This window comes from Typopeltis vanoorti, chromosome 9 (assembly GCF_054136105.1).
Source record: "Typopeltis vanoorti isolate ZY-2024b chromosome 9, IOZ_Tvanoo_1.0, whole genome shotgun sequence".
Taxonomy (NCBI): Eukaryota; Metazoa; Arthropoda; class Arachnida; order Uropygi; family Thelyphonidae; genus Typopeltis; species Typopeltis vanoorti.
In genome coordinates this window covers 93,224,426-93,249,092 of record NC_143557.1, presented here as the reverse complement: position 1 = coordinate 93,249,092, position 24,667 = coordinate 93,224,426, and the positions used below count along the sequence as shown (strand labels likewise).

At 35.1% G+C, this 24,667-nt stretch overlaps 1 protein-coding gene across 1 annotated transcript in view; it reads left to right on the top strand.

Annotated features, from left to right (window-relative positions):
* LOC150103256 (DNA topoisomerase I, mitochondrial-like) overlaps positions 1 to 24,667 on the top strand; it is a 364,529-nt gene that overhangs the window by 252,594 nt on the left and 87,268 nt on the right. Inside the window, exon 10 of the mRNA XM_090398605.1 lies at positions 15,293 to 15,436. Within this exon, the coding sequence (XP_090254731.1) occupies positions 15,293 to 15,436 (144 nt within the window). The remainder of the gene's footprint in view (positions 1 to 15,292; positions 15,437 to 24,667) is intronic.

Below are 24,667 nucleotides of genomic sequence, written 5' to 3'. Positions count from 1 at the left end.
GTATAGGCAAAACATAATAGATATCAATTTAACATGGAAAAGTATAAACTTATGCATTTTGGGAATACAAACAAGCTGTGTTTGTTTGTCAGTGTGGTACAAACAAGCTGTGTACCACATTGAGGGAACTAAAGTAGCTAGGGAAGCTCACCAGATTACTTAGTTATTGAAAAACACACACACACTAACATGCACAGATAAAGTGGTTATAAAGCCTTGATATGACCACATCTGGATTACTGTGCTCATGTCTGGTCACCTGGATTTTCTGGGAATGAGGAAGTGGTGGAGAGGATCCAGAGGCAAGTGACCAAAATGGTGAGTGGTCTATGGAATGTTCCCTATGAGGATAGGTCGAAGGTGAAAAAGGGGAACATGATAGGAACATTTAAGTTACTTAAAGGCTTTTATAGGAATAATGCAGGGGAAATATTTCAATACTTGTCTAGAGGGAGCATAACAAGAGGTGATCCCTGGAAGTTGGATAAGAGTGTGGCTAGCAAGGGTATGAGTATTAGATATTTTGCTTAGAGAGTGGTGAATGAATGGAATGGGTTGCCTGAGTCAGTTGTGAGTGCTTTGTCTGTTAATGGTTTCAAGGAGAGGTGTGATAGATATTGCACTGTTAGTTTGGGTCTCCCACGATGAGTCTTAGGACTCTATGGAGGTGCCTGTGCAATAATAATAATAAATATTTAACATAATAATTTTCAAAGCAAGCATTTGAAAATAGAATGGAAATAATTTTTGTCCTAATGTCATTAAATGAAAGAACATAAATTGCCTTGTTCCATTACACTGATTTGAAGAATAAAAGATCACACATCTTAGAGAACATACACAATTCATAAATTGTGCAGCAAAAAGTTCAGATATGGAAGGGCAATGAAGGAAATTCTAAGTATAATAATATACTTTAAGTCAAGTGACACAAAGATTGTTCCATTACAGTTGAGTTGCTAATGGCTGTACAATCACCATTAATGGATACAATCACTGTTAATGGATTAATGGCAGACGAGGATAATGTGATAAAAGGCAGAATACTGATCATGTTACAATCCATGAAAAATCCTCAGTTGGTCAAGAGTATTTCATCCACTTTGGCCAGTTGTGAAGTTAATGTACAATTTTTGACCTGTTTAATGGTGTTGCACACAGAATTAAGCAATAATAATAAACATTTTTACTTCTTCTTCAACCTTTTTATTCTGTTCAGTGCCGGACAAAGGTGGAGGGATGAACTTGTTCCAATTCTTCCCTGCACCTTCTTCTGAGTCTTTCTCTTCGTATTGCTCCATCCACTGGTCTCCACTCTGTTGTTTTTCTAGTCCATCTCTTGTCATTGCACCTGGCAATATGACCAGCCCCTCCACTTAGCCTGTTTAATGTATTTTACAATATCTGTAACACCACCTATTTAAGATCTTATTCAGGTATTTGTCTTCCTATCTCTTAAATGTTATTTTTAGCATGCTTCTCTTCATGTGATGTTGTGTTCTCAGCTTTTTGTTTAGGGCTTCTGTTAAAGTCCATGCTTCTCCCACATATGTTAGGGCAGGAGATATGCACTAGTTGAAAGCTTTCCTTTTTAGACTCATAGGGATATCGCTTCTGAAATATGTCTCTCATTTTCCCATAAGCCATCCATCCAAGTGAAATTCTTCGTTCAGGCTCTTTTCTTTGGCAATCCTCAAAGGATAACAATTAGCCCAAATATATAGGTGAAGTAACCTGTATTTCATGGTTTTCGACTTTGACAGTTCTTTGGTTTATATATTTATTCATCATTATTTTTGTTTTTTCTCTATTTATATTTACTTATTTATATTAAATACAGAAAACACTATAATGTGTAAACTTCTGGAAAATTTTATGCAAACAACAGATGAAACACATGAGCACTTAGTTGAGAAGCTAATGACAGAAGATCTGGAAGTTGATTGGATCACATGGAGGATGAGTCATTGACTCAGCTCACCCTTGCTTGGTGGTTACTAGATTTTTCTCAAATGTTTCCAAGTATAAAACTTAGAATCGGGCACATAAATAAACTTCAAGTGGTTTAATATTGGATCAAGTAAGTTTGAATCTACCTAAACTGAACATAGAGGATTGTTTAGGAAACAGTTTAAAGGTATATTCATCATACAAAAATTAGTTCTTTTTTGATAAACAGTGAAAGCAGTTGCAATACAAATAGCTGTGAGAAATTCAGTACAAATTTTAACTTAATGGATTATTCACATGGAATTAACAGTTGATGGTTTTAATAGGTACAAATGACTTGGTAGAGGACAAAGAGCACGTCAGAATGGATATCAGGTGGCTGCTTAGACGGATAAAAGAGAATAGTGTGACAGGAAAGGTAGTAAGCATGTTGCCTAGATATGACTGATGAGATGAGACAGAGAGCAAGGATTGTGGATGGTATTTTGGCTGAAATGTGTGAGGAAAGGGGAGTACAATTTTTTAATGTGTGGAATGAGTTTGAAGGACAAAGTGAACTGTATGGGAGCGATGGACTGCATTTGAGTGGTTATGGTGTGAGTCGCATCAGATCGAGAGGGGAGTGATGTGGAAGAGCAGGAGAGATTGAAGAAGTGGATATGAATGGGGAAGTGAGTGGTATGAGTATAAAAAATGAGAGAATGGGGGTGCAAGAGGAGCAGGGAAACGGGGAGGCTCAGGGCGGGCAGGGGTACACAGCATGAGAAAGGTGGATGCTCCAAGAGGAGATGAGAGCATGTGTAGACAGGAAAGGAATGGGATCACCTGGGATCAAGAGGAAGTAATTGGAATTGAAGAGGGTTCTAAAATAAATAAGAAGAAAGGGAAATGGTCCCAGTCGAGCATGGAGAGATCGCATCGAATGAGTGTTATCAGTGGAACTAGCTGTAGATAAAGTAATGAGCTGTTGTGTTTATATACGAATGCTAGAAGTGCAAGAAACATGGCAGATGAAATGATTGCACTAATTGAGTCTGTTCACCCAAAAATTGTTGGAATAAGTGAGACATGGTTAGATGAGTTCAACATCCTAATAGGAATAGAGATGGAAGGATATGATGTGTTTCGTGAAGATAGAAGGGGTAAAAAGGGAGGGGGGGAGATGCTATTGATGATAGAGAAAGAGTTATGTTCGTACAAAGTAGAGATGCAAGAGGGAGATAGTGCCAGTGGTTTTGAGGCAGTATGGTGTGAGATAGAGGTGAATGGAATGAAATACTTCGTTGGATGTTGTTATAGACCAGGAAATGTGGATGGTAGCGACTGTGAAATATATTATCAAATTAACCAAGCAAACAAGAAAAGAGTGATCATTATGGGTGATTTTAATTATGGCAATATAGACTGGAATGATGAGATCGCAACTGGAAGTAAAGAAAATGAGTTTCTTGAGTTTTTGAGGGATAACTACCTCAGACAGTATGTAACAGAGAGTACACGAGGATTGAGGGTCTTAGATGTGATCATCTCATCAGAGGATGTAATTATAAATGAAGTGTCAAATCACCCACCAATGGTTGAGAGTAACCATGAGGTGATTACCTGGGTAGTTGTCAGCAGTGTGAGGATCTCTGTAAGAAAAGGGTATATGTGAAACTACAAGGGGGAGGGGGAATTATGAAGAGCTCAGAAGACAGCTAGCAAGTGTAGCATGGAGTGAGGAGTTGGCTAGAAAAGAGACAAATGCAGCTTGGGGGATTTTCAAAAACTATCTAGTAGATGCAATGTCTAAATGTATTCCAAGGGTGAGATGGTTAAATAAGGTAGATAGGTGTGAAATGGATGAATAAAGAGATTAAGCATGTGATGATACAGAGATAAATAGCATTATAGAAGCAGCATAAGAGAAATGGAAATTAGCAATTCCATGAGGACTACAAAGACCAAGCAAGGCGGGTGACTTGGTTTATGAGGGTAGCTAAAGAGAGGTATGAACAGTTAGCTAATGAAGCCAAAAAGAATCCTAAGGAGTTCTTTCGATATGTAGCCAGCAAAAGAAAGAAAGAATGATCATGGAAGGATGACATTGATTGGAGAAAATGGTATAAAGACAACTGTTGCAGAATGTGTGGTGGAGATACTTAATGAGCAGTTCATAACGATCTTTCAATCTTGTGAATGTGACTTCATGGAAGGATTGAGAGCAGTTGATGATGGAGAGGAGAGACTGACTGTAAGTGAGCAAGAGATGTATGAGGAGTTGAGCAAACTAGATGTAAATAAGGCTGTGGGACTTGATAATATATCACCACGTATTCTGAAAGAATGTGCCAGGGAGTTGACACCTGCCTTGACATATTTTTTTAATACGAGTCTTGCACTTGGTCAAGTTCCTAAGGAGTGGAAGGAGGGCAAGATTGTGTCACTTCATAAAGGAGGTGATAGAACTCAAGCATCAAATTATATGCCTATCTGTGTGTCAGGTGTTGTAGTTAAGTTGTTGGAAAAGCTTGTGAGAACTAGGATCCAAAATTGGGTTGATAACAATGGTATTATCTTTGATGGAAAGCTTGGATTTGCTAAAGGGGAGGTCATGTTTTAGTAATCTACTTACTTATTACAATGAGGTGAATGCTTCCATGGACAGAGGAGAAGCATACACAGTAATATATTTAGATTTTGCAAAGGCTTTTGATAGATTACCACATGATAAGTTGATAGTCAAACTGGAGTGGATGGGGTTGGATATTAGATTGGTGCATTGGATTGGAGATTGGCTATCTGATAGGTATCAACAATTTGTGCATGGGGAGCGATATCCAGGAAAAAGAAAGTTACTAGTGGTGTGCCTCAGGGGTCTGTTTTAGGGCCATTGCTGTTTAACTTGTATATTAATGATATTGGTGAAGATTTGGATGGGGATATTTAGTTGTTTGCAGATGATGCAAAGTTGGGACGAACCATGAAGAGTAGGAAAGATGTTGTGTCCTTACAAGAAGACTTGAATGAATTGAGTGATTGGGCACAGAAATGGGAATGCGAGTTCAATGTTGCAAAATGTAAGGTTTTAAAATTTGGAAAACAAAGATGGGATACAGAATTTATGCTTGGTGAGGATATACTGTTAGAGGTGGAGGAAGTAAGAGATCTGGTGGTGATAGTGAATAAGGATCTGAAATTTAATGGACACATAGCCAAAATTGTAAAGACATTGTAAAGTATGGGGGAGCGATATCCAAGAAAAAGAAAGTTACTAGTGGTGTGCCTCAGGAGTCTGTTTTAGGGCCATTCTGTTTAACTTGTATATTAATGATATTGGTGAAGATTTGGATGGAGATTCAGTTGTTTGCAGATGATGCAAAGTTGGGATGAACCATGAAGCGTAGGAAAGATGTTGTGTCCTTACAAGAAGACTTGAATGAATTGAGTGATTGGGCACAGAAATGGGAATGTGAGTTCAATGTTGCAAAATGTAAGGTTTTAAAATTTGGAAAACAAAGATCGGATACAGAATTTATGCTTGGTGAGGATATACTGTCGGAGGTGGAGGAAGTAAGAGATCTGTAATTCTCAAATTCAGTTTTATTTTCATTTTTGTATATGGGTACTACGAGAGCTCTACTCCAATCATTTGGAATTCGTCTCTCTGTCCAGCTCTTCTGAACTATGCAGTGTAGCCACTGTAAGACTTATGCCTTCATACTTGAGCATTTCTGGTCGAATATCATCTACTCCAGCTGTTTTCCACATTTCAGGATTTTGATGGCTTTTTCTACTTGCATGCCTGGTCAGTGTTTTTTATCACTATGCTGTCATCACTGCTTTGTTTCATTTAGCAATTTTTCAAACTAATTACTCTATACATCAAGGATATCTTTTTCTCCAGTTTTCATGTCACCTTTCTCATCTCTAATTTCTTTTACAGCACTCTTTCCTCCATTGCTGACCTTTTTCAACAGCCTCCAGAATATCTTGTCACCTTCTTGATATTTATTTTTTATGTTCTTACCCAAGTCTTCCCATGACTTTGGTAAGAACATAGAAATGACTTTTAGCTACTTTCACAGTGTTTAGCTTTCTCACGTTTGTCTGTATTCTCTAAGAGCACAAGCTTATAATGTAATTCAGATGCAACAGTCGAGTTACTGAGTGATCACTTTTCAAAAGTGTGTCACCCAAGTGAGGATATCTCTGTACCTGTAGCAATAACTAATATGAGAATCGAAGTTAATAAATCAGAGGTACTTAGTATATTGCAGAATTTAAATGCAAAAACTGCTGTAGGTTTAGATGGAATATCAGCTTGGGTGTTGCGTGAATGTGCAAAGGAATTGGCGATGCCTCTTAATTGGTTATTTAACTATAAGTTTGAACTCTGATATAGTCCCTAGGGTTTGGAAGGAAGGCAAAGTAGTTCCTTTGCATAAAGGTGGCTCTAAGACTGCAGTAGTTATTAAAGACCAATCACCATCTCGGGTGTGGTGGTAAAAATATTGGAAAAGTTGGTAAGACAGAATTCAAAGAATGGGTGTGTCATAATATGATACTCTATAGGGCCAACATAGTTTTGTTAAACGCCGATCCTTCCTTACCAATTTGTTAACTTTTTATAATAGAATGACATCTGAGTTGGACAAAGGAAATGGCTACACAGTGGCACTTCTGGATTTTGATAAGGCTTTTGACAGGATACCCCCATTGAATACTGTTGTGCAAATTGGAGCAGATGGGGATGGATACTAAACTGGTGATATAGATAAGAGAATGGCTTTTGGAGAGATACTAGAAAATGGAGGAGCAGAGTCCAGGATGAGGAAGGTGGCTAGCAGTGTGTCTCATGGCTCTATGCTTGGTTCGTTATTGTTTAATTTGTACATAAATGATATAGGAAATAGCTTGAAGGGAGATATTCAGTTGTTTGCTGATGATGCAAAGTTGGTTGACGCAATAAAAAAAAAATCAAGCTGATGTTGAGAGTTTGCAGAATGATTTAAATAAGCTGGCAAAATGGGCAAAAGGTAATGGATGTCAGTTCATTGTGGAAAAGTGTAAAGTTGTGCATTTTGGGATTAAAAGATTACCAGCTGTGTACCACATTGATGGAACAGTACTCCAAGAGATTGATGAGGCTAGAGACTTGGGGGTGTTGATGGATAGGGAGATGAAGTTCAGAGGACACACATTGCTAAGGTGTCCAAGATTGCACATAGGATTATTTGGTTATTGAAGAACACACTAACATCCAGAGATAAAGAGGTTATTATTCTCTCCTTTATAAAGCATTGATACATCCACATCTGGATTACTGTGCTCAGGTCTGGTCACCTGGATTCCTTGGAGATGAGGAGGTTGTGGAGAGGGTTCAGAGGAGAGTGACCAAGTTGGTGAGTGATGTAAAAAAAATGCTTCCTACATTGATAGATTGAGAGCTTGTGGATTGCAGAGGTTGGTTGATAGACGGAGAAGAGGAGATATAATAGAAACATTTAAATTATTAAAAGGTTTTTATAAGATTGATGCAGGGGAAATATTTCAGCTATGTGATAGTGATGGAAAAACAAGAGGTCATCCCTGGAAATTAAGGAAAAGTGTGGTTAACAAGGGTGTTAAGAATGAGGTTTTTCACCTGGAGAGTGGGGAATGAATGGAATGCATTGCCTGACTCAGTTGTGAGCTTTTAATCTGTAAATTAATTCAAGAAGAGATATAATAGATATTGTTTTGATAGTTTGGGTCTCTCTAGATGAGTCTAGCGACACCATGGAGATACCCTAATAATAATAAAAGCTGACTTATTCGCTAAGAACTTTCGATGTGCTTTGTTCTTTTCCTTCACTGCCTCTTTAATTTCCTGTATCCACCATGGAGTTCTGATTTTTTTATCCTTGCAGACAACCTCATCACATGCCTCTCTAGCTGAATGTTTTCTTCAGGATTTGCCACTGAATCTCCAAGCTTTGGTTCCTGTTCTCACACTCATTTTTTCTTGAATAATGTTTGTGTGTTTTAGTCTACAATTCACATCTGAGAGCTGCTCAACTTTTATTTGCTTTAAAACTCTTTCTTTCATGTTCTTCTTTTCAATATAAAATTCAATTTTATCCTAGTCAAGACCAAATGGTGATCACTTCAAATTTCAAATCCTCTGTACACTATTGTCCTGCACCAGTGAGAAAACATCACTATCAACAATAACATAGTCAGTGTGAATTTTCTTATTCCTTGCCTCTTCTCTCCACGTGAATTTATGTACATATTTATGTTAGAACATGATGTTAGTGATAACTATTCCATGTCCTGAGCAGAAATCCAACAAGTATTTGCCAGAGAAGTATTTGCCATTTTTATTAGCTTTGCTCTTTTCTCCATTTTCCCAAAATATTTCTGTATGTCTGAAATTATTCAGGCAGTGCAATGAGGAAAAATGAGTAGCTGTAGCATTCAACACTAAAGACCAGGCTAATCTTCTTGAATGACAAGCAATTATAACATTTTGTATTTATTGCTCAGAAAGCTCTCTTCATTTTTTTTTTTTTTTTTTTTTTCAGTCACCCCTATTATATCAATCTGGTTTTTATCCAATTCCTCAGCCAGCTCCATTTCTTTGTCATTGAGGTTTCTTATGTTGATAGTACCAAACTTTGGTGATTTTCAGTTGGAGTGTGTTTTAGGATTTGTTCCTGTAGCTGACTTTTTGCTGTTTGCCATGGTTCCCTGGTGAAAACAATAGGAGTCCTTGTTTAACTGAGCAAACCCCAGCGAACATGAAATTGTGTCATGTTGTACCATCATTTTATATTGTGGTTTAAGCCAATAAGAATATAATTTGGTCAGCTAAATCCCAAATTTCTAGCTCATCCTTGTTCATTCAATATCCTTCACCATGAGAAGGTGAGGATTGGACATTTGGTCAGAAGCATTGGTCGGTTCTCCTCATTCCTTTAAAGGCTCTGTGGAGGTCTCCTCTCAGTTATACAGCTTTGACCCTTAAGCAGGTTTATTTATAGAACTTCTTATTTGTCCATAGTAAGACAATTTACACTAATATGGTACTTGGTATAAGCCAGGTAGCATCATTAGTGAGAGTTTGTCTTTTGGAGAATGTAGCAAGTTGTGTATTTGGTTGATGTTTTGATGGGTTTGTAGTTAGCAATGAGTTGATGTTTTCTCATAATTTTTGTCACACTTTCAAAGATGCCTTTAATATATGATATAGGAGTTCTGTGGGCTTCTTGTCTGGGTTGATTTATAGGGCAATTTTTTGGTCATTATTGGATTAAATCTGTCGAATACATGAAATCAAGACTTATTACACATGGTTAGTAATACTTCAAAAAATGCAGGCAATAATGCATTTGAAAAAAGTATTGCAAATTTCAATAAAAAATACTTCACATTGTTAGAACGATCTAAAAAAAATACAATTAAGTCACTTGCTGACAAATGGTTTGTAAACTTATCTGGCCAGCCTCTTACTGAAGGTGAGTTGAATGCACTAGCACGATGTCATAAGTTTGCGATTTTTCCCTAACGTATTCCCTCTGTAGATTTCATACACAACATTAAAAAGAACACCACTCATCTGTCTAGTATTGAAGCTAATAGCCGTATGTTTTGAAATAGCCAAAGTGATCTATGATACCCAACCATCAGAATTAAAAGTCTTGAATTCTTTAAAATGAAATAAAAACAGAGTTATCACCAAAGCTGACAAAGGTAATACAACTGTAGTTTTAAATGATAACTCATACAATCAGAAAATAATTTATTGCTTCGTGATCTCAATACATACTCAGCTTAATGATTCTACCAAAAGTCGATTCAAAAAACTCAAGTTATTGGATGAAACAACATCCATGGATCAAGAAACCAACAAAAGACTCAAAACATACCATGCAAGACCACCTAGAATATATGGTTCACCAAAATCATATAAAAGTAACTGTCCACTTCAAAACGTTGTGGATTCTATAGGCAGTCGCACATATAAAATATCAAGATTTCTGTCCTAACCTTCTCCGTCCCCTCACTGGCCACTCAGCTTCTTCAATAAAAAAAATTCCATAGAATTTCATACAAGAATAAAATAGATTAAACTGGCAGATATAGACATGTTTGTAAAGTTGACATTATCTCTCTCTCTCTCTCTTCACAAATATCCCTCACGAAGAGACTATAGAAATTCTAACTTGAAAATTTTATTAGTATTATTGTTATTATTACGTGACACCTCCAGGGAGTCCATGGCCTCATCGAGGGAGGGCACTTGCTCTACAAGTCTGTCTCCACCACTCAATCCACCAACTACAATGACCCGCATCTACACCAATGCCATCTACCTCTGACCACTATCACTAGTATTTTCACAGACAATTACAAACATCCATGCCCACGGTAGGATTAGAATCCACAGCCGTTTGGCTGGAGAGCGGATACGCTAACCACTTGACCAACCAGGCTGGCAAAAAAAAAAAAAAAAAAAAAAAAGGTTTAGGAAAAGTTCCTCTGGTCAGCGACTAGAATCAAACTGGCAATGCTCTTTCTTCAGATGGTTTAGCGCTGAAATAGGTAGAACACCTACCCATTTCAGCGCTAAATTTTCACTCTTGATCCAAAACCAACAATGTGGCTATGGTACATTAATGTTTTTGCAGTTTGGAGCCATATAGAACCAGAACTCTATGTATTTCTACAAAAAATCAACACCCTACATCCTCTTAAGTTCACATTAGAAAAAGAATCATGAAACAGTATTTCCTTTCTTGATGTACACATCCAGTATAAACAAGATTGATCCATTTCCACTTCTGTCTACCAAAAACCAACTTTTTCAGATTGTTACATCCACAATAGATCAGCTCACCATCTATCTCAAAAATATGGCATCATAAAATCTTTAGTATCTAGAGCACACAAAAATTGTTCTTCCAAAGAATCTCTGAAACAGGAATTGGAAATTGTCAAAGAAGCAGCCTTACTAAATGGATATAATCCAATAAGAACCCAAAAAATAATCAACCACTCTCCTATAAATTGACCCAGACAAGAAGAAACTCACAGGACTCCTATACCATGTATTAAAGTCATCTCTGAACATGTGCGTAGCTCAGTCAGTATAGATGAAGCCCTTTGGTCAGAAGGACCTGGGTTCGATTCCTGTCTGTGATGTGAGAAACCTCTATCTGGTCTCTTTCAACTAAAGGTGAGTTAGCTGGTCTCTGGCGGGGGGGTACCTGGAAACTTGGATTTTTCTTCCCTCAGAACAGGCAAACCGACCTGTGAACACATGCGGATTATAGTCAGGAATACAACCCAGCCATATGCCAGTCGTAAGCCTGGATAAAAATTGGGGGGGGGGGGGAAGGCAATGGTGAAATACCCTGTAAAAAATCTCACCAGGAGTACTTTGTGTTTGCAATGCCTACAAAGTCACCTACAGTCGGAAACTACTGAAAGGGAAAATCAGATCAACTCATTGCTACCTATAAATTCAACCAAATTTGCAGCTTGCCACCTTCTCCAAAAGACACTTTTGTTGGATCCTACTTCTTCTTAATCTGTACTTTGGATCCAACATTTAGTTATCACGATGTTCTTAACCTAAAAAAATAGTTGCTAGTTGATTTCTAATACAAATATAGAGAAATTTATATTTATAGACTGCGCCACTCTATATCTGAATTAGTTCAAAAATTGAAAATAAATCAACCCTCAACTATTTCTCCTTAATATATATTGGCCGAGTATATTTGACTTACTTAATTTACCCGCATTGGTTTGAATATTTTATGAATGGTGCAGTTAAAGAGATTCATGCAAAATACAACTTTAGATAAACAAAAACAAACATTTAATTTTAAAATCACAAATTATACACTTAAGATCAAAATACTAAATAAGTTATTATAAACACTTCAGCCTTTCTAATAATAAAGTCATGCAAACTCAGACAATGGTAATTCTGTTATCTGTAATACAGTCTTCTCACAGTTCCTTTTAGCTATTTAATAAAGTTCCTTAATGATCATTCACATCAATATCTCATAGTTCTTTAAGTTTTAAATACAATAAAAATTTCAGTAACACCTCTTTACAAACAAACACTTTTAATTTTACACTTCTTCAGTTAATTCTCCGCAACGGTTACTGTTAGTATACGGAATTTCTAGGATGAAACTCGCACACTTCTCTGTATAGAATTATTAAAGGTTGGAATAATCTTACCGATAATCTTTTTTCTTCTTTAACTTACACACAAACACTTTTTATAACTGTAAACACTTAAACGGTATATGGCACTCATTAAAATAAATCTTCTAAGCAATAACTGAATTAATCGTCGGTCACTACACACATAAACAAACGTTGTTGCATAAAGTACTACTGATCAGTAATGAAATAAGGCAACACACAATAATTCCTTAACTTGAGGTTTTATATGCACAGTTGTTCATTCCTCCGGCATTCAATTTAATCCTTTAGGTACTGTAATTCTTGACACCGCTATCATTAAACACAACTCTGTTGCCTCTAATTATTCTCTAGTTACTTCGTGCTATGCTTCTAGTTTCCGTGTGTCCTTGAAAGGTCGGCCCTGAAATTAAATCTCAACTCAAGTAATCGTGAGTCTATCCATATCGCTTAGCTATCTTCCGTAGCTTTATTTGTTATTCCGAAACTTATAAGCTAACCGCTTCTCAACTAGTAGACTTTATTTAGCTGCTTGAGTGACTTACCGACTCGCTATTATCGCACTGTGATTTTCAAATGCCGAATGCTCCAATTCCAACCTAATGCCAATCCCTCTCTAATAAATCTCTAATCATCCCTCTTTTCCAGCGTTCCTCGCTTTTTATATCAGTTTTTCCCGCCAAAATTCTTCTCGTGATCTCTTTAACTAATTCCTTTTTAGTAAACTTTCAGCTTTCTCCCCACGTTCTGTTCCAAAAACATGCTCGTTCACTTACATACGTTTCCATGACAACCAAACAAAATATAATAAAATCGAGGTGTTGCATAACGCTAAACTTCTACAACCAGGAACAAAATAAGAATATTTAGATTTCAATTAATGTGCAGTTAAATTATCAAATACAAGTTCTTATAATATTAACATAGTAATAATTAAAATAGCTTAATAATATTTAATACAGTCTTATCACTATTAATACATATATCTTTGATTAAATAATTAGATATTAGACAAAATTAAAGTAGTTATATGAATATTAAATTGTAAAATAAGTTGTTTACATTAAATAATATTTACAAGTCTAGCCTTTGTGATGGAAGATCATGTTGGATTCTGAAGCAAATAATAATTACTCCAATCTCTACATAATCAGAATCCAACACTTTCAATGAGGCTACTTGGCATATAACATCAATATGAACAAGCAGTTTCATGTTCATGTAAATTGTCTTACTATGGACAAACAGGAAGATCTATAAATAAACGTATTTCTGAACATCAAGACCACATCCATTTTATCAAAACCTCACAAATCTGGCCTTGCAGAATGTGGAATCGAAAATGCTAACAGGATCCAGTGGAATAACGCTAAGCTGCTACATAGATTCATATATAAACATGAACATTTATATAAAGAAGGTGTTGAAGCCTTACTTCATAGACCTAATCTTAATCGAACAACTGGGGAAAAGTTTGGAAAATTGTTAGCCTCAATTGTATTAAATAAATTTAGCTGTTATAATTTAATTAGTTTTAATTTCAGCCCATTAGTTTTAAGCCACAAACACATGACTATATATAGAGGGATTCTAATCTAAGCATGTGCACTACTGTTTTTTAATTCAGTTCCTGTTGTTGCTCAAAAATTGTGTGTGTGAGAGGCATAGGGAATGTAGATAAAATACAAATCTGTAGCTTTTATTTGTAGAAAAGTTTTTTCACTTGGTTATAAATGAAAGTTGCCAAGGAATTCATATTAATTGCCTTAGCATCCCAGAATGCAAAACACACATCCTTTCAGACTTGTATATTGCTATGCATTATGGGAAGGGAGGGTTACTACCCAGACTGGTTTCCATCTTTATTGATTTCTCATCAGTACAAGCAAGATCCCAGGAAGGTACAGAGGTTTAATTAAGTAATGCAGTAAAGAAAATAAGGTAATACTAAGCAATCCCATATACAAGGTAAAATATGTAACATCTTATTATTAAAATGCTTAAATGCAGATTAAAGATGTTGTAGAAAGTTATTTTATATTTTCCTGGGTCTGGCTTTCATTGATGCGACCTGAATACCAGTCTGGGTAGTAACCCTTTCCATAATGTGTAATAACATACATGTACAAAAAGGATGTGTGTGTTTTGCATTATGGGATACTTTTGAGAAATAATGTGAAGTCACTGGCTTCTATGTGCATGTAGTCTAGTCATGATGAAACTTACATGTAAACATTGTTTTGCTTACACTTGGATAAAGGATTCAACGAGAATATAATTTCTTGCCAACTTTAATTTATGGAGCTTTTATTTGTTCTTGCATTCTCACCAAAAAAAGTATCACTTGTAAGCAATACAGACATAAAATATCCAATTTTAAAAGAATTTAGTGAAAAAAAAAACTTCTGGAGATACATTCTATTCTAAGACTAGTTGCTGTTTAGGTTGTTTAGAAAGACCATATGTTATATCAGTCAAATTCTGTTGAAGATTAATGTTAGATTACTTCTTTATATATATATATATATATATATATATAAAGAACCAGAGCCAGCACTACTCTCTCTAGCCACGTTCTCTTTTCAGTTAACTCAGATGAAGGCTGCCAACACATTGTGAACTGGACTCAAACTTCTAACATCCATGTGTGCTGTGATGAGCTCGAGAGAAAGATTGTCGAATCTAGAGAAATTTCTCTAGATTCTTTCCATATCAACAACAGCCCAAGTTTCAATCTCTCTGATGCACACATTGCCTCTGTTCAGTATTGGCGCACTCACGACAGCATGTAGTCGATGTTTATTTGGAACTCAAGCTCGCATTTTGTTTTCAAACACGCTACTGTCTTTTTGTACTTGTTCTGTTAATGCAATTTTAAGTCTCTGTAATTCTTTATATATTTCTTTGCTTGTGATACCTGAAGATGTTTATCAATTCAATGAAACTAGTAGTATATTTTCAAATATAACATTTCATCTTTTTATCTCTCGGTATCAGTCATTAAAGCTTTTTAATAATATTTCCAACCGAGTAAAAATGAATTATGAAAAAAAAAAAAAAAATATATATATATATATATACACATACACACATGTTGTTCTTTCTATTTATATAAGATTGTCTGTATATATATTTAAATTTTTTTTTTAAGGGAGAGAAAGACTGGCAGAAATTTGAAATAGCTCGAAAGTTAAAGGATCATGTAGATAAAATAAGAGCTGAATATCAGGAGGACTTAAAGTCAAAGGAAATGAGCCGTAGACAAAGAGCTGTTGCATTATATTTTATTGATAAGGTATTTCATATTTTTTCAATTTTAAAACTGAACATAAGTGAATGTGTTTAAGCATTATTATTATAATAATATAGAACTAATTAATTGATCTCTTAATTCAAAAATGTTATTCAAAAATCAAGAAACAGAATTATTACAGAAACAGAAGTATTCATTTTATGTTTCTTAGTTTTTGTGAAATAAATGGTGCATTTTATTATGATTTACATAAAATGTTTGGATTCAGAAAATAATATATAAAAGAAATTTGTATTGTAATGGTAAGCTATAAGCCATACCCCTTACTAATGCATACTTGCATATATAAGGCACACCCAAAACTAAGTTCTGATTGTGGCATATATAGCGGTGCAAGTGGCAGGAGTGTACTGCACAGTGATGTCACAGGAATCAAGATGTGTGTAATGGACATATTATCAGTTCTCAGTCTGATTTTATAAGTCCACTGTTGTCATAAAATGAGTAAGAAAACTGAAAATCCTGCCCATGGTGAGATATGGTGAGTGATAAAGGATTACTTTATCACTCACCATATCAGTAGCCAACAGCAATTCACTGGCATATTTAGATTTTGATTGTTCTTAATGCTTTCTCATAACATTATGATATGGTTTACTACCAGCATCACAAAGATTGTGTACAAAGAAACCAAAATGAAAATGAGAAACATGGATTTTCATTTTATGTGGAGCCCTCCATACATGAGAGGTTGGTTAATCAACCTATAGTACATCAGTACTGTGTATGGGTAATGGGTTGAGAAAGAAGAAACTTTTTATGTTTGATTTGAAAGCTTGTATATTATATTCCTTGGGAAACAGAAGGGGAAAGATTGTTCCACAATGCAGCAATAGTGGGGATAAAGGAGGAGGAAAAGAAACTTGTTCTGTGGGTTTTGAGTTGTACTGTGAAGGGATGTTTTACGACAACTGCACATGTTCCAACGGACTTAGTACTGAGTGGGGAAATTATTGATGCTATTTCATGTGAACATTTGCCATGGAAATATTTATAATAGAACACACACATTGCAGACATCAAGCATCTGGGCGGGAGTGAGTGTAAGAGATGGGTTATTAATCAGTCTAATTGCCATCCTCTGTATTGAGTCAAGCATTTTAATAGAGCTCTTAGGGGCCTCATCCTAAATGTGAGAATAGTATTCAATAGCTGGGTGGATTTGCATAAGGTTAACAGCTGTTTGGAGGTGAAGCAAAAAAGAGAAATCCTAGTTTTTTTTTTTTTTTTTTTTGGAAGCTGAGGAGGCAGTGGTTACGATGTGTTTATGCCAGGAGAGGCTTGATGTCAGGGTGATTCAAAGAAGAGCAATCTCATCTTGAAAGAAAACTGGGTTTTGCAGAGAGCTGGAAATAAAACTTCTCTAATGAATTTATTAGCAGCCATCCATGATCAAATAACTTGACAGTGAATGACATGTTTTAAAAAAACAAGTGTAAATTATACAAAAAAAATAATATATTTTGAATGCATTTAGAATAAGGCTGGAAATTCACTCAACACTTGTCTGTTTACTTGCCTGTGGCAAGTGGATTTCTAGAGCTGTGTGTGTGTGTGTGTGTTAGTTTCATTTTTTAGTGGAATTTTCATGTAAAACTAGAATTTGTGAGCTATCTTAATGGTATAAAAAATTTCAAAAAGTAATGTTATCTTATTTCAAGTCATAAAAAAAATACTATTTATTTTTCATACTGTATGTTATATAAAATGGGTTGGCCTGTTGACACATGTCGTTGCCTATTATTTTTAGTTTTATGATTATATCATTCTATGTTACCCAAAGAAAAAAAGAAAAAGCAGTCAGTAGAAGCAGTGATTCAACCAAGTCCAACCAGTGGTCTTGGTTGGACTTGGTTGAATTCCTTGGGAAACAGAAGGGGAAAGATTGTTCCACAATGCAGCAATAGTGGGGATAAAGGAAGAGGAAAAGAAACTTGTTCTGTAGGTTTTGAGTTGTACTGTGAAGAGATGTTTTACAACAACTGCACATGTTCCAACGGACTTAGTACTGAGTGGGGAAATTATTGATGCTATTTCATGTGAACATTTGCCATGGAAATATTTATAATAGAACACACACATTGCAGACATCAAGCATCTGGGTGGGAGTGAGTGTAAGAGATGGGTTATTAATCAGTCTAATTGCCATCCTCTGTATTGAGTCAAGCATTTTAATAGAGCTCTTAGGGGCCTCATCCTAAATGTGAGAATACATAATTCCAGCTGTATCAAAGTATCACTGTATTTAATTAAATGTTGCTTTGAGAAAGGGGGGAGAACAAGATTCAAAAATGAAAGTATCTCCAAAACATATCATGAAATGGCTGACAGAAGATTTACCCAAATGACATCATAATGAAGAAGGAAATATTTAATATCTGAAATCATTGGAATTTGATCATTTTTGAGGTAGGGATAAATATTTTTAACACATAAATACAAGAAACATTAAATAATACTTTATTTACAAATATTTTTTCAGTTTGAAGCTAACAAGTTATCTTCAGTGTAGGAACAGTTATAAAAGGTAGAATACTAACAATGGATTATTTAAATGATATTAGCTGCATGTATTTATGATGTAACAACATAGATATGATTACAGTATTAAAAAAAAAAAAACTAGTGGTGACTAAGGAGAATGACACTTTCCAGTATTTTTGAGATAAGGACATACAATTCAGATTTAAGTTTGGATCGTGTTCAAGTTTCACCATTTTCCTTAAAACCAGCAAATTCTGTGTTCAATATCCACATCATGCTGTGCTAAGCCAGACTTTTCAGCTTTATTATAAGCAATGTAAGAATGATGCTCTTGTATTATTTTTTCTCCACAGAATGACCAGTTTGTCCAAAATAAAGACTCCAATCATGAAGAACTTGCTAAATGCCGAGAAAGAAGAGACCATCTGTGCTTGGTCTCTTCTTTATAGCCAAGATGAGTTTATCAATTGGAAAGAATCTCTGTATTAAGTTATGTTAAGATTCTCAAAACAGGTTTGAATTACAGAGATGTAAGGAATTAGAACTTTTCATGCTGTTTCTTGGTCTCTTGAAGCTTGATGTAAAGGAATCACAAATCTGTTATATTTTTCTTTTGGAGAAACCATTTTTTAGCATGGTATAAACCCTGAACATAGAATATTCTGGTTGAATCTTCATCGTTGTTGCTTTAAATATGGATGTTTATTTAGGGAAAGTGCTGAAACTTTATTTTGCCCAAATTTATATCAGATTGTATGTCCTTACCATTCTCCTTAATCATCGCTAGTATTGTTTTAATACTATAATCATATCTTGATATTGTTGTATCACATGTACATATGATTAATATCATTTTAAATAATCTATTGTTAGCATTAGATTATTTAATTCTTCACTGTACAAAATAACTGTTCGTATACAGTGAAGATGGCTTGTTAGCTTCAAACTGAAGTGTTTGTAAATAAACTGTTATTTTATGTTTCTTGTGTTTACTTGTTAAAAATATTAATTAATAACACAAGTGCCTCTAAAAACTTGGAGGAAGGGATAAATTCTCTTTACTAGTAGGCAAAAAGCATATGTCAGGGTTAATTAATCCGCTTTTGATTTTCACTAGGTTGCTGAGATTAGGAATACTTCCTTCTGACTAGAAGTTTAAGAGTTATTCCAATTTATAAGGGTGGGTCATCAAAACATGGAAAATTATAGACCAGTAAGTCTTAGAGTTGTAGACAGAATAATGCAAAAAAATTAATTAGGGATTTTATCTGTGACTTTTCACAGAATTCAAGTGAAAAAACAAGTGATTCAAGGCACAACAAGTGATTCAAGTGTCACAGACACTTGAATCACTTGTTGTGCCATGCTCAACAAGTGATTCCTCTCAATAGCTATTGAGAGGAATCACTTGTTGAGCATGGTACAACATGGTTTGGTTAAGGAAATACTTGGGACAAATTGATACCTACAAATAGGTATCGCTCATCTATAAGATGGGTAGGAAATTGATTGACTGATAGATAACAGGAGGTAATCCTGAGTCAGTTCATTAAGAGTAGGGCACTATAGTTCGAAGGCAGGAGCCTTGTTTAATATATTTGTAAATTATTTGGTTCATATAGCAAGAGAGTAAAATTTTTCTCTTTGCTTACTTAAAATACTAACAATGGATTATTTAAAATATTAGTCACATGTATGTATGATGTAACAACATCAAGATATGATTATAGTATTAAAACTTCCATCCCTGGAAGTTACGAAAGGAGGCTGTGCGCGAGAGGGTGAGAAGTGGTTGCTTTGCATGGAGGGTGGTTGAATCTTGGAATGCATTGCCTGAGCGAGGGGTTGGAGTGGGGACGGTTAACGGGTTCAAGGAGTGGTATGATATACTTTGTATTTCCTGAAAACGACCTCCCACGATGAGTGTTTTGACTCCATGGAGACCTGGATGATGATAATAGGAGAATGAACCTTTCCCATATTTTTGAGAAAAGAACATGCAATCATGTGGATTTGTTCAGATGGTGTTTTGCCCAACTTTACAGTGTAAGTTGGGCAAATCAGTTAATGTTTTAGATTACCTAAATTTATCTACAGGATGATCTTAAAACATTGGAAGAGTGGATGGGTAAGTGGAGTTTAAAATTTAATGTGAACAAATGCAAGTATATCCAGTTTGGTAAGAAGACAGTAATAAATGGATATAAGTTGAGTGGATAGGCTTTAGAAAAAGTTGCTGAATAAGAAGATTTGGGTATTTTGGTTGATAGGAATCATGTTGCAACTAGTAAAGCTTCTTTGAGATTAACTCGAAGATCCTTCACTATAACTTCAATATGACTTCCGGTCACATTGGATCATGGCTCCCAATGTTATTAACAAAGTTTTTTAATGGATGGAAAAAAAATTTTACATTTGCACAATTTAGTATGCAGCAAAGACAAATTTCATGATTTGTCCAGATACATATTCTTCTTAGTACTTATGAAGAGTTAATTTCCATATACAGTGGTATCTCGCTAATCCGAACCAATAAAAACCATGCTCGATCGGATTAGAGAAAAGTTCGGATTAGCAAATTTTCATCCAAGAGACAATAACTATTGTTTAGGACAAAAATAATCAGATTTTAATGGTACATCAATTTAATTCTGTAAATAAATGAAGTATCTGATAGAAAAAAAGCTACTGTACTGTAATGTAAAATTTAAAAAATAATACAGTACACAAGTTTATTTTGTATGTACCTGTATTGTTGAGGATTCTGATTTAATAAAATTGCATAGTTCAGTACATAACTTAATTTGTGTAAAAAAATATCACTTTCTTGTACATAACACACAAAAAAAGTTTCACAAAATAACACAAAAAAGTTTTTTTTTTATTTTTTTGTAAAAAAGTCACCGATTTTCTTTTGCTTCTTGGAAGCTAAACTTTTTTCGAATGTTTCTTCTCGGAGCTGCATTAGCAATAAAATTTTGTGGAATGGCGTATCATTCTGCTTAGCCCATTCTACACTCATATTAAAACTGCCTCTCCATGTTTTACTTTTTTTTTTTCTTCGAGTTCTTTTCGTCGTCATCGTCTTCTAATTCATTCTGTAGCATCATATTTATAATTTCAGCATCTGATTTGATTTCGAATTCACTTTCGGTTCTACCTGTAATTCATTCTATAATATCTGTTTGTGAAATATCAACCTCTGGATTTATATTTTTAATTAAATTATGCACGTTTTGAATTTCCTCTTTTTATGTATCACCATAGTTATCTTGGTAAATTCTAGAAGGCCACAGTTTTTTCCATGATGCTCGAATTGCTTCAGGTTCGACGGCTTCCCAGGCAAACGTGAATACACAATAAATCAAAATAGACCTACACTATAACCGTACAATCGACAGTATGAATAAAAATACTGTACTGTAATAATAAAGTAAATAATAATAAAGTTTAAGGGAGATGGTAAATCCATATTATGTCGCCGGTAAAATAGCCTTTTGGCTTCTTATAGTAGTAAATAATAATAGTTAAATAATAATTATTAAATAAAAATAATAGTACACAATATAATAATACGTAATAAATAAAACTTTTTTTTTCTTTCAAACCACAGTTCGGATTACTGGAGGGTTCGGACTAAAGAGGTTTGGATTAGCGAGATACCACTGTACTTTTTTTCATTCAGTACAGTCCTTAATTGATTGCTTTGTTTACATGATATTTTTCTTCTGACTGTATGCCTGTTCTTTCTTTCCCACCATTTTCTTTGTCTTCTGTAGTCGATATTCTTTGACTCTCAAAATTATCCAGCAACATGGCAGGCTCAGCTGTTCGACAAATACTTTCTGGGATGAGCTCTCTGTAGTCACTTATGCTAACCTCCTGATGCTAGATGCTCAGTTTCTTTAATTCCAAGTGTCAGGTTTATTTCTAATATTTAGTGATTCAGCCACTCATGCTTTTTTATGGTCTTCTTTGATGAACTGTTTTATTTCTAACTGAACTCTCAGATCACAACTGTCTTATGTATAGCTAGTTTAGTGTTTTTACTGATTTCTCTCTTATTCCATAAAATTTATTCTGTTGACTCCCCTACCATATCATACTTTAATTTGGTCTTCAGACTCCCTGGAGGTGTCATGTAATAATAATTTGCCATCTGCACTTAAAAGTATGTATTGCTCATTATAATGTCTTGTTTATACTATATAATTGTAGCATTTTGAACAGCTTTGCTCTTGGTACCTTGCCATATGCCTTTTTGTTTCTCTCCCCACATCTACAAAACTTAAATACAGATCTTTCTTCTATTCCCATGATTTCACAACTTTTGTCTTAAAGTGAAAATCTGGCCTGAACCCAGTTTGCTCTTCTCTGGATTTTCCTTCCACAATTTTTCTTAGCCTTTTCTCAGGAATGCTTTCATAAATATTCATGAATGCTCAGTAGGGAAATTCCTGTGTAATTCTCACATTGTTTTATTTCCCATTTTATAAATGCCGCCATTTTTATAATTTTATAATAACTGCCGTAGTGCAATTGGAAGAATAGTGTACATTGCACCGTTCAATTGGAAAAGACCTGGGGTCGATTCTCGTCATGATGAGGGGGGGGGGGGGGATCCTTTGGGCTTTTTCGGTTGAAGGTGAGTTAGCTGATCTCGTATGGTTGTAGCAGGGTTATTTCTCCCAGAAACTTGGGTTTTTCATCCCGCATACAGACAAAATGTACTGTTGTTGGTGAGGATGGGTGATGGATGGCATTGATGGTAGTAGTGTCGTAGTTGGAGAATTTAGTAGTAGAGAGAGGATGAGATGTATTTAGCAAAGTAGTCTGCCCTCCCGTGGTGAGTCCTTGGACTCCCTGGAGGTGTCATGTAATAATAATAATAAATGAGTACCACGAGTGTTTTGCTCCAATCATCTGGAATTCAACCCTCTAACTAAGCCTTCTGAATTATGCAATGCAGCCTTTGTAAAACTTGAATACCTCCATATTTGAGCATTTCTGGTCAAATATCATCTGCTCCAGATGCCTTTCCACATTTTAGGTTATTGATAGCTTTTTCTACCTGAAGTGGTCATAATGTACTCCTGACTGCATTCCTTTTGAATATTTTCTATGAGGCAACTAGAATATCTCTATTCAGTTTTCATGTCACCTGTATCATTTTGGATTCTTTTCTGAAATGATATAGGTGGCACTATTTCTCTGATTTTTCAGTGGCCTGAGCATTTTGCTACCTTCCTGATATTTATTTTCTGTCGTCGTCATCCTCTTCAGTGGGCTTAGTGGGCCTCAACCAAGAGATGTCTTGAGACCTAGATGGTCTCAAGACATCTCTTGGCTAGTTTGTCTAACAGCATCCTTCTGGTGATGTATTGAAGAACCTGTTGAGGTATCCTGGCCCTATCCATTCTTTTTACATGCTGTAACCATTTTTGTCTGTATTGCTGGATGTATTATATTATAGGTATCATATTGAGTTTATTCATTATATCTTTTTCATCCAGTACAATAACGTATATATTTCATTTCAAATATATACTGCAATACATTTCAAAAATTTCATTTCAACAGATATAAGCCATTGTTCATCTTCCTTTCTGATGGTCAGGCTTCACTCCTACAGGTAAGAATTGATTTTGCTAATATATTCATTATTAAAAGATTATGGAAACAACTAATTTGGTTTATATTTAACTGAAGTTTTACTATAACATGGTAGTTGTTTTCATGCTTTTTTTTAAATAATGAATACTGATCACAATGTAACTATGAAGGAAAGGTTGCTAATGTATTGTATACTTTAATTCTGGTATGTCTGTCAGATGAAAAAGTTGATTATTTATTCTAAGTAGTCTGCTGTACTTTTCTGAATTGTGTTATTAATTGTTTTCTTCTTCTTTGTAAGTTAAACTAGAAACAGGATATTTAAAGCAGTTTACTTTACTCAAGAATTTTATTTCCGGTACATATTTTCAAATTGGTTCCTTCAATTGAAAGGGCAACCTTGTTAGTTGCCAGTTTATTGATTTTCAGTTTGATACTTCAGTTCCTGATTTCACTAAGTTTTCCTGTGGTGTTGTTTATTCGCTTTTACACATACCTAAGCTTTCATGACAAACTGAAGAAATAAATGTAAACAGCATATTCAAGGCAGAGACTAAATTGATCAACTTTAATCGGATACTTGATAGCAAGTTTCTAGCTATCAAGTGAATAGCTAGCCATTCACTTTTTTTTTTATTATTATTATTTGACACCTCCAGGGAGTCCATGGACTCATCAAGGGAGGGCAACTTCTCTACAGCTCTGTCTCCACCACTCGATCCACCAGCACCATCTACTGCTGACCACCACTGGTTATTCCACAGACAATCACCAACATCCATGCCCACGCCGGGATTTGAACCCGCAGCCTTTTGGTTGGAGAGCGGATATGCTAACCGCTCGGCCAGCCAGGCCGGCTGATTCGGTATATGCATCTCTGACTGAATTAATGCTTTCTTCATTCTTCCATGGAGTGTCTCCAAGGTTTGATTCTTTATTTGAAACTTTTTCATTTTTTTTTTCTGGAATAATATTCGTATATTTCAATATATAGTTCATCTCTTAAGGAAGCTAGACTTTGATTCATTTTAACCTTCGTACTTATTTTTATATTCAAAGTGAATTTAATTTTTTTCCTGCTCAAAACTATGTGACCACTTCTTATTTCAAATTTCC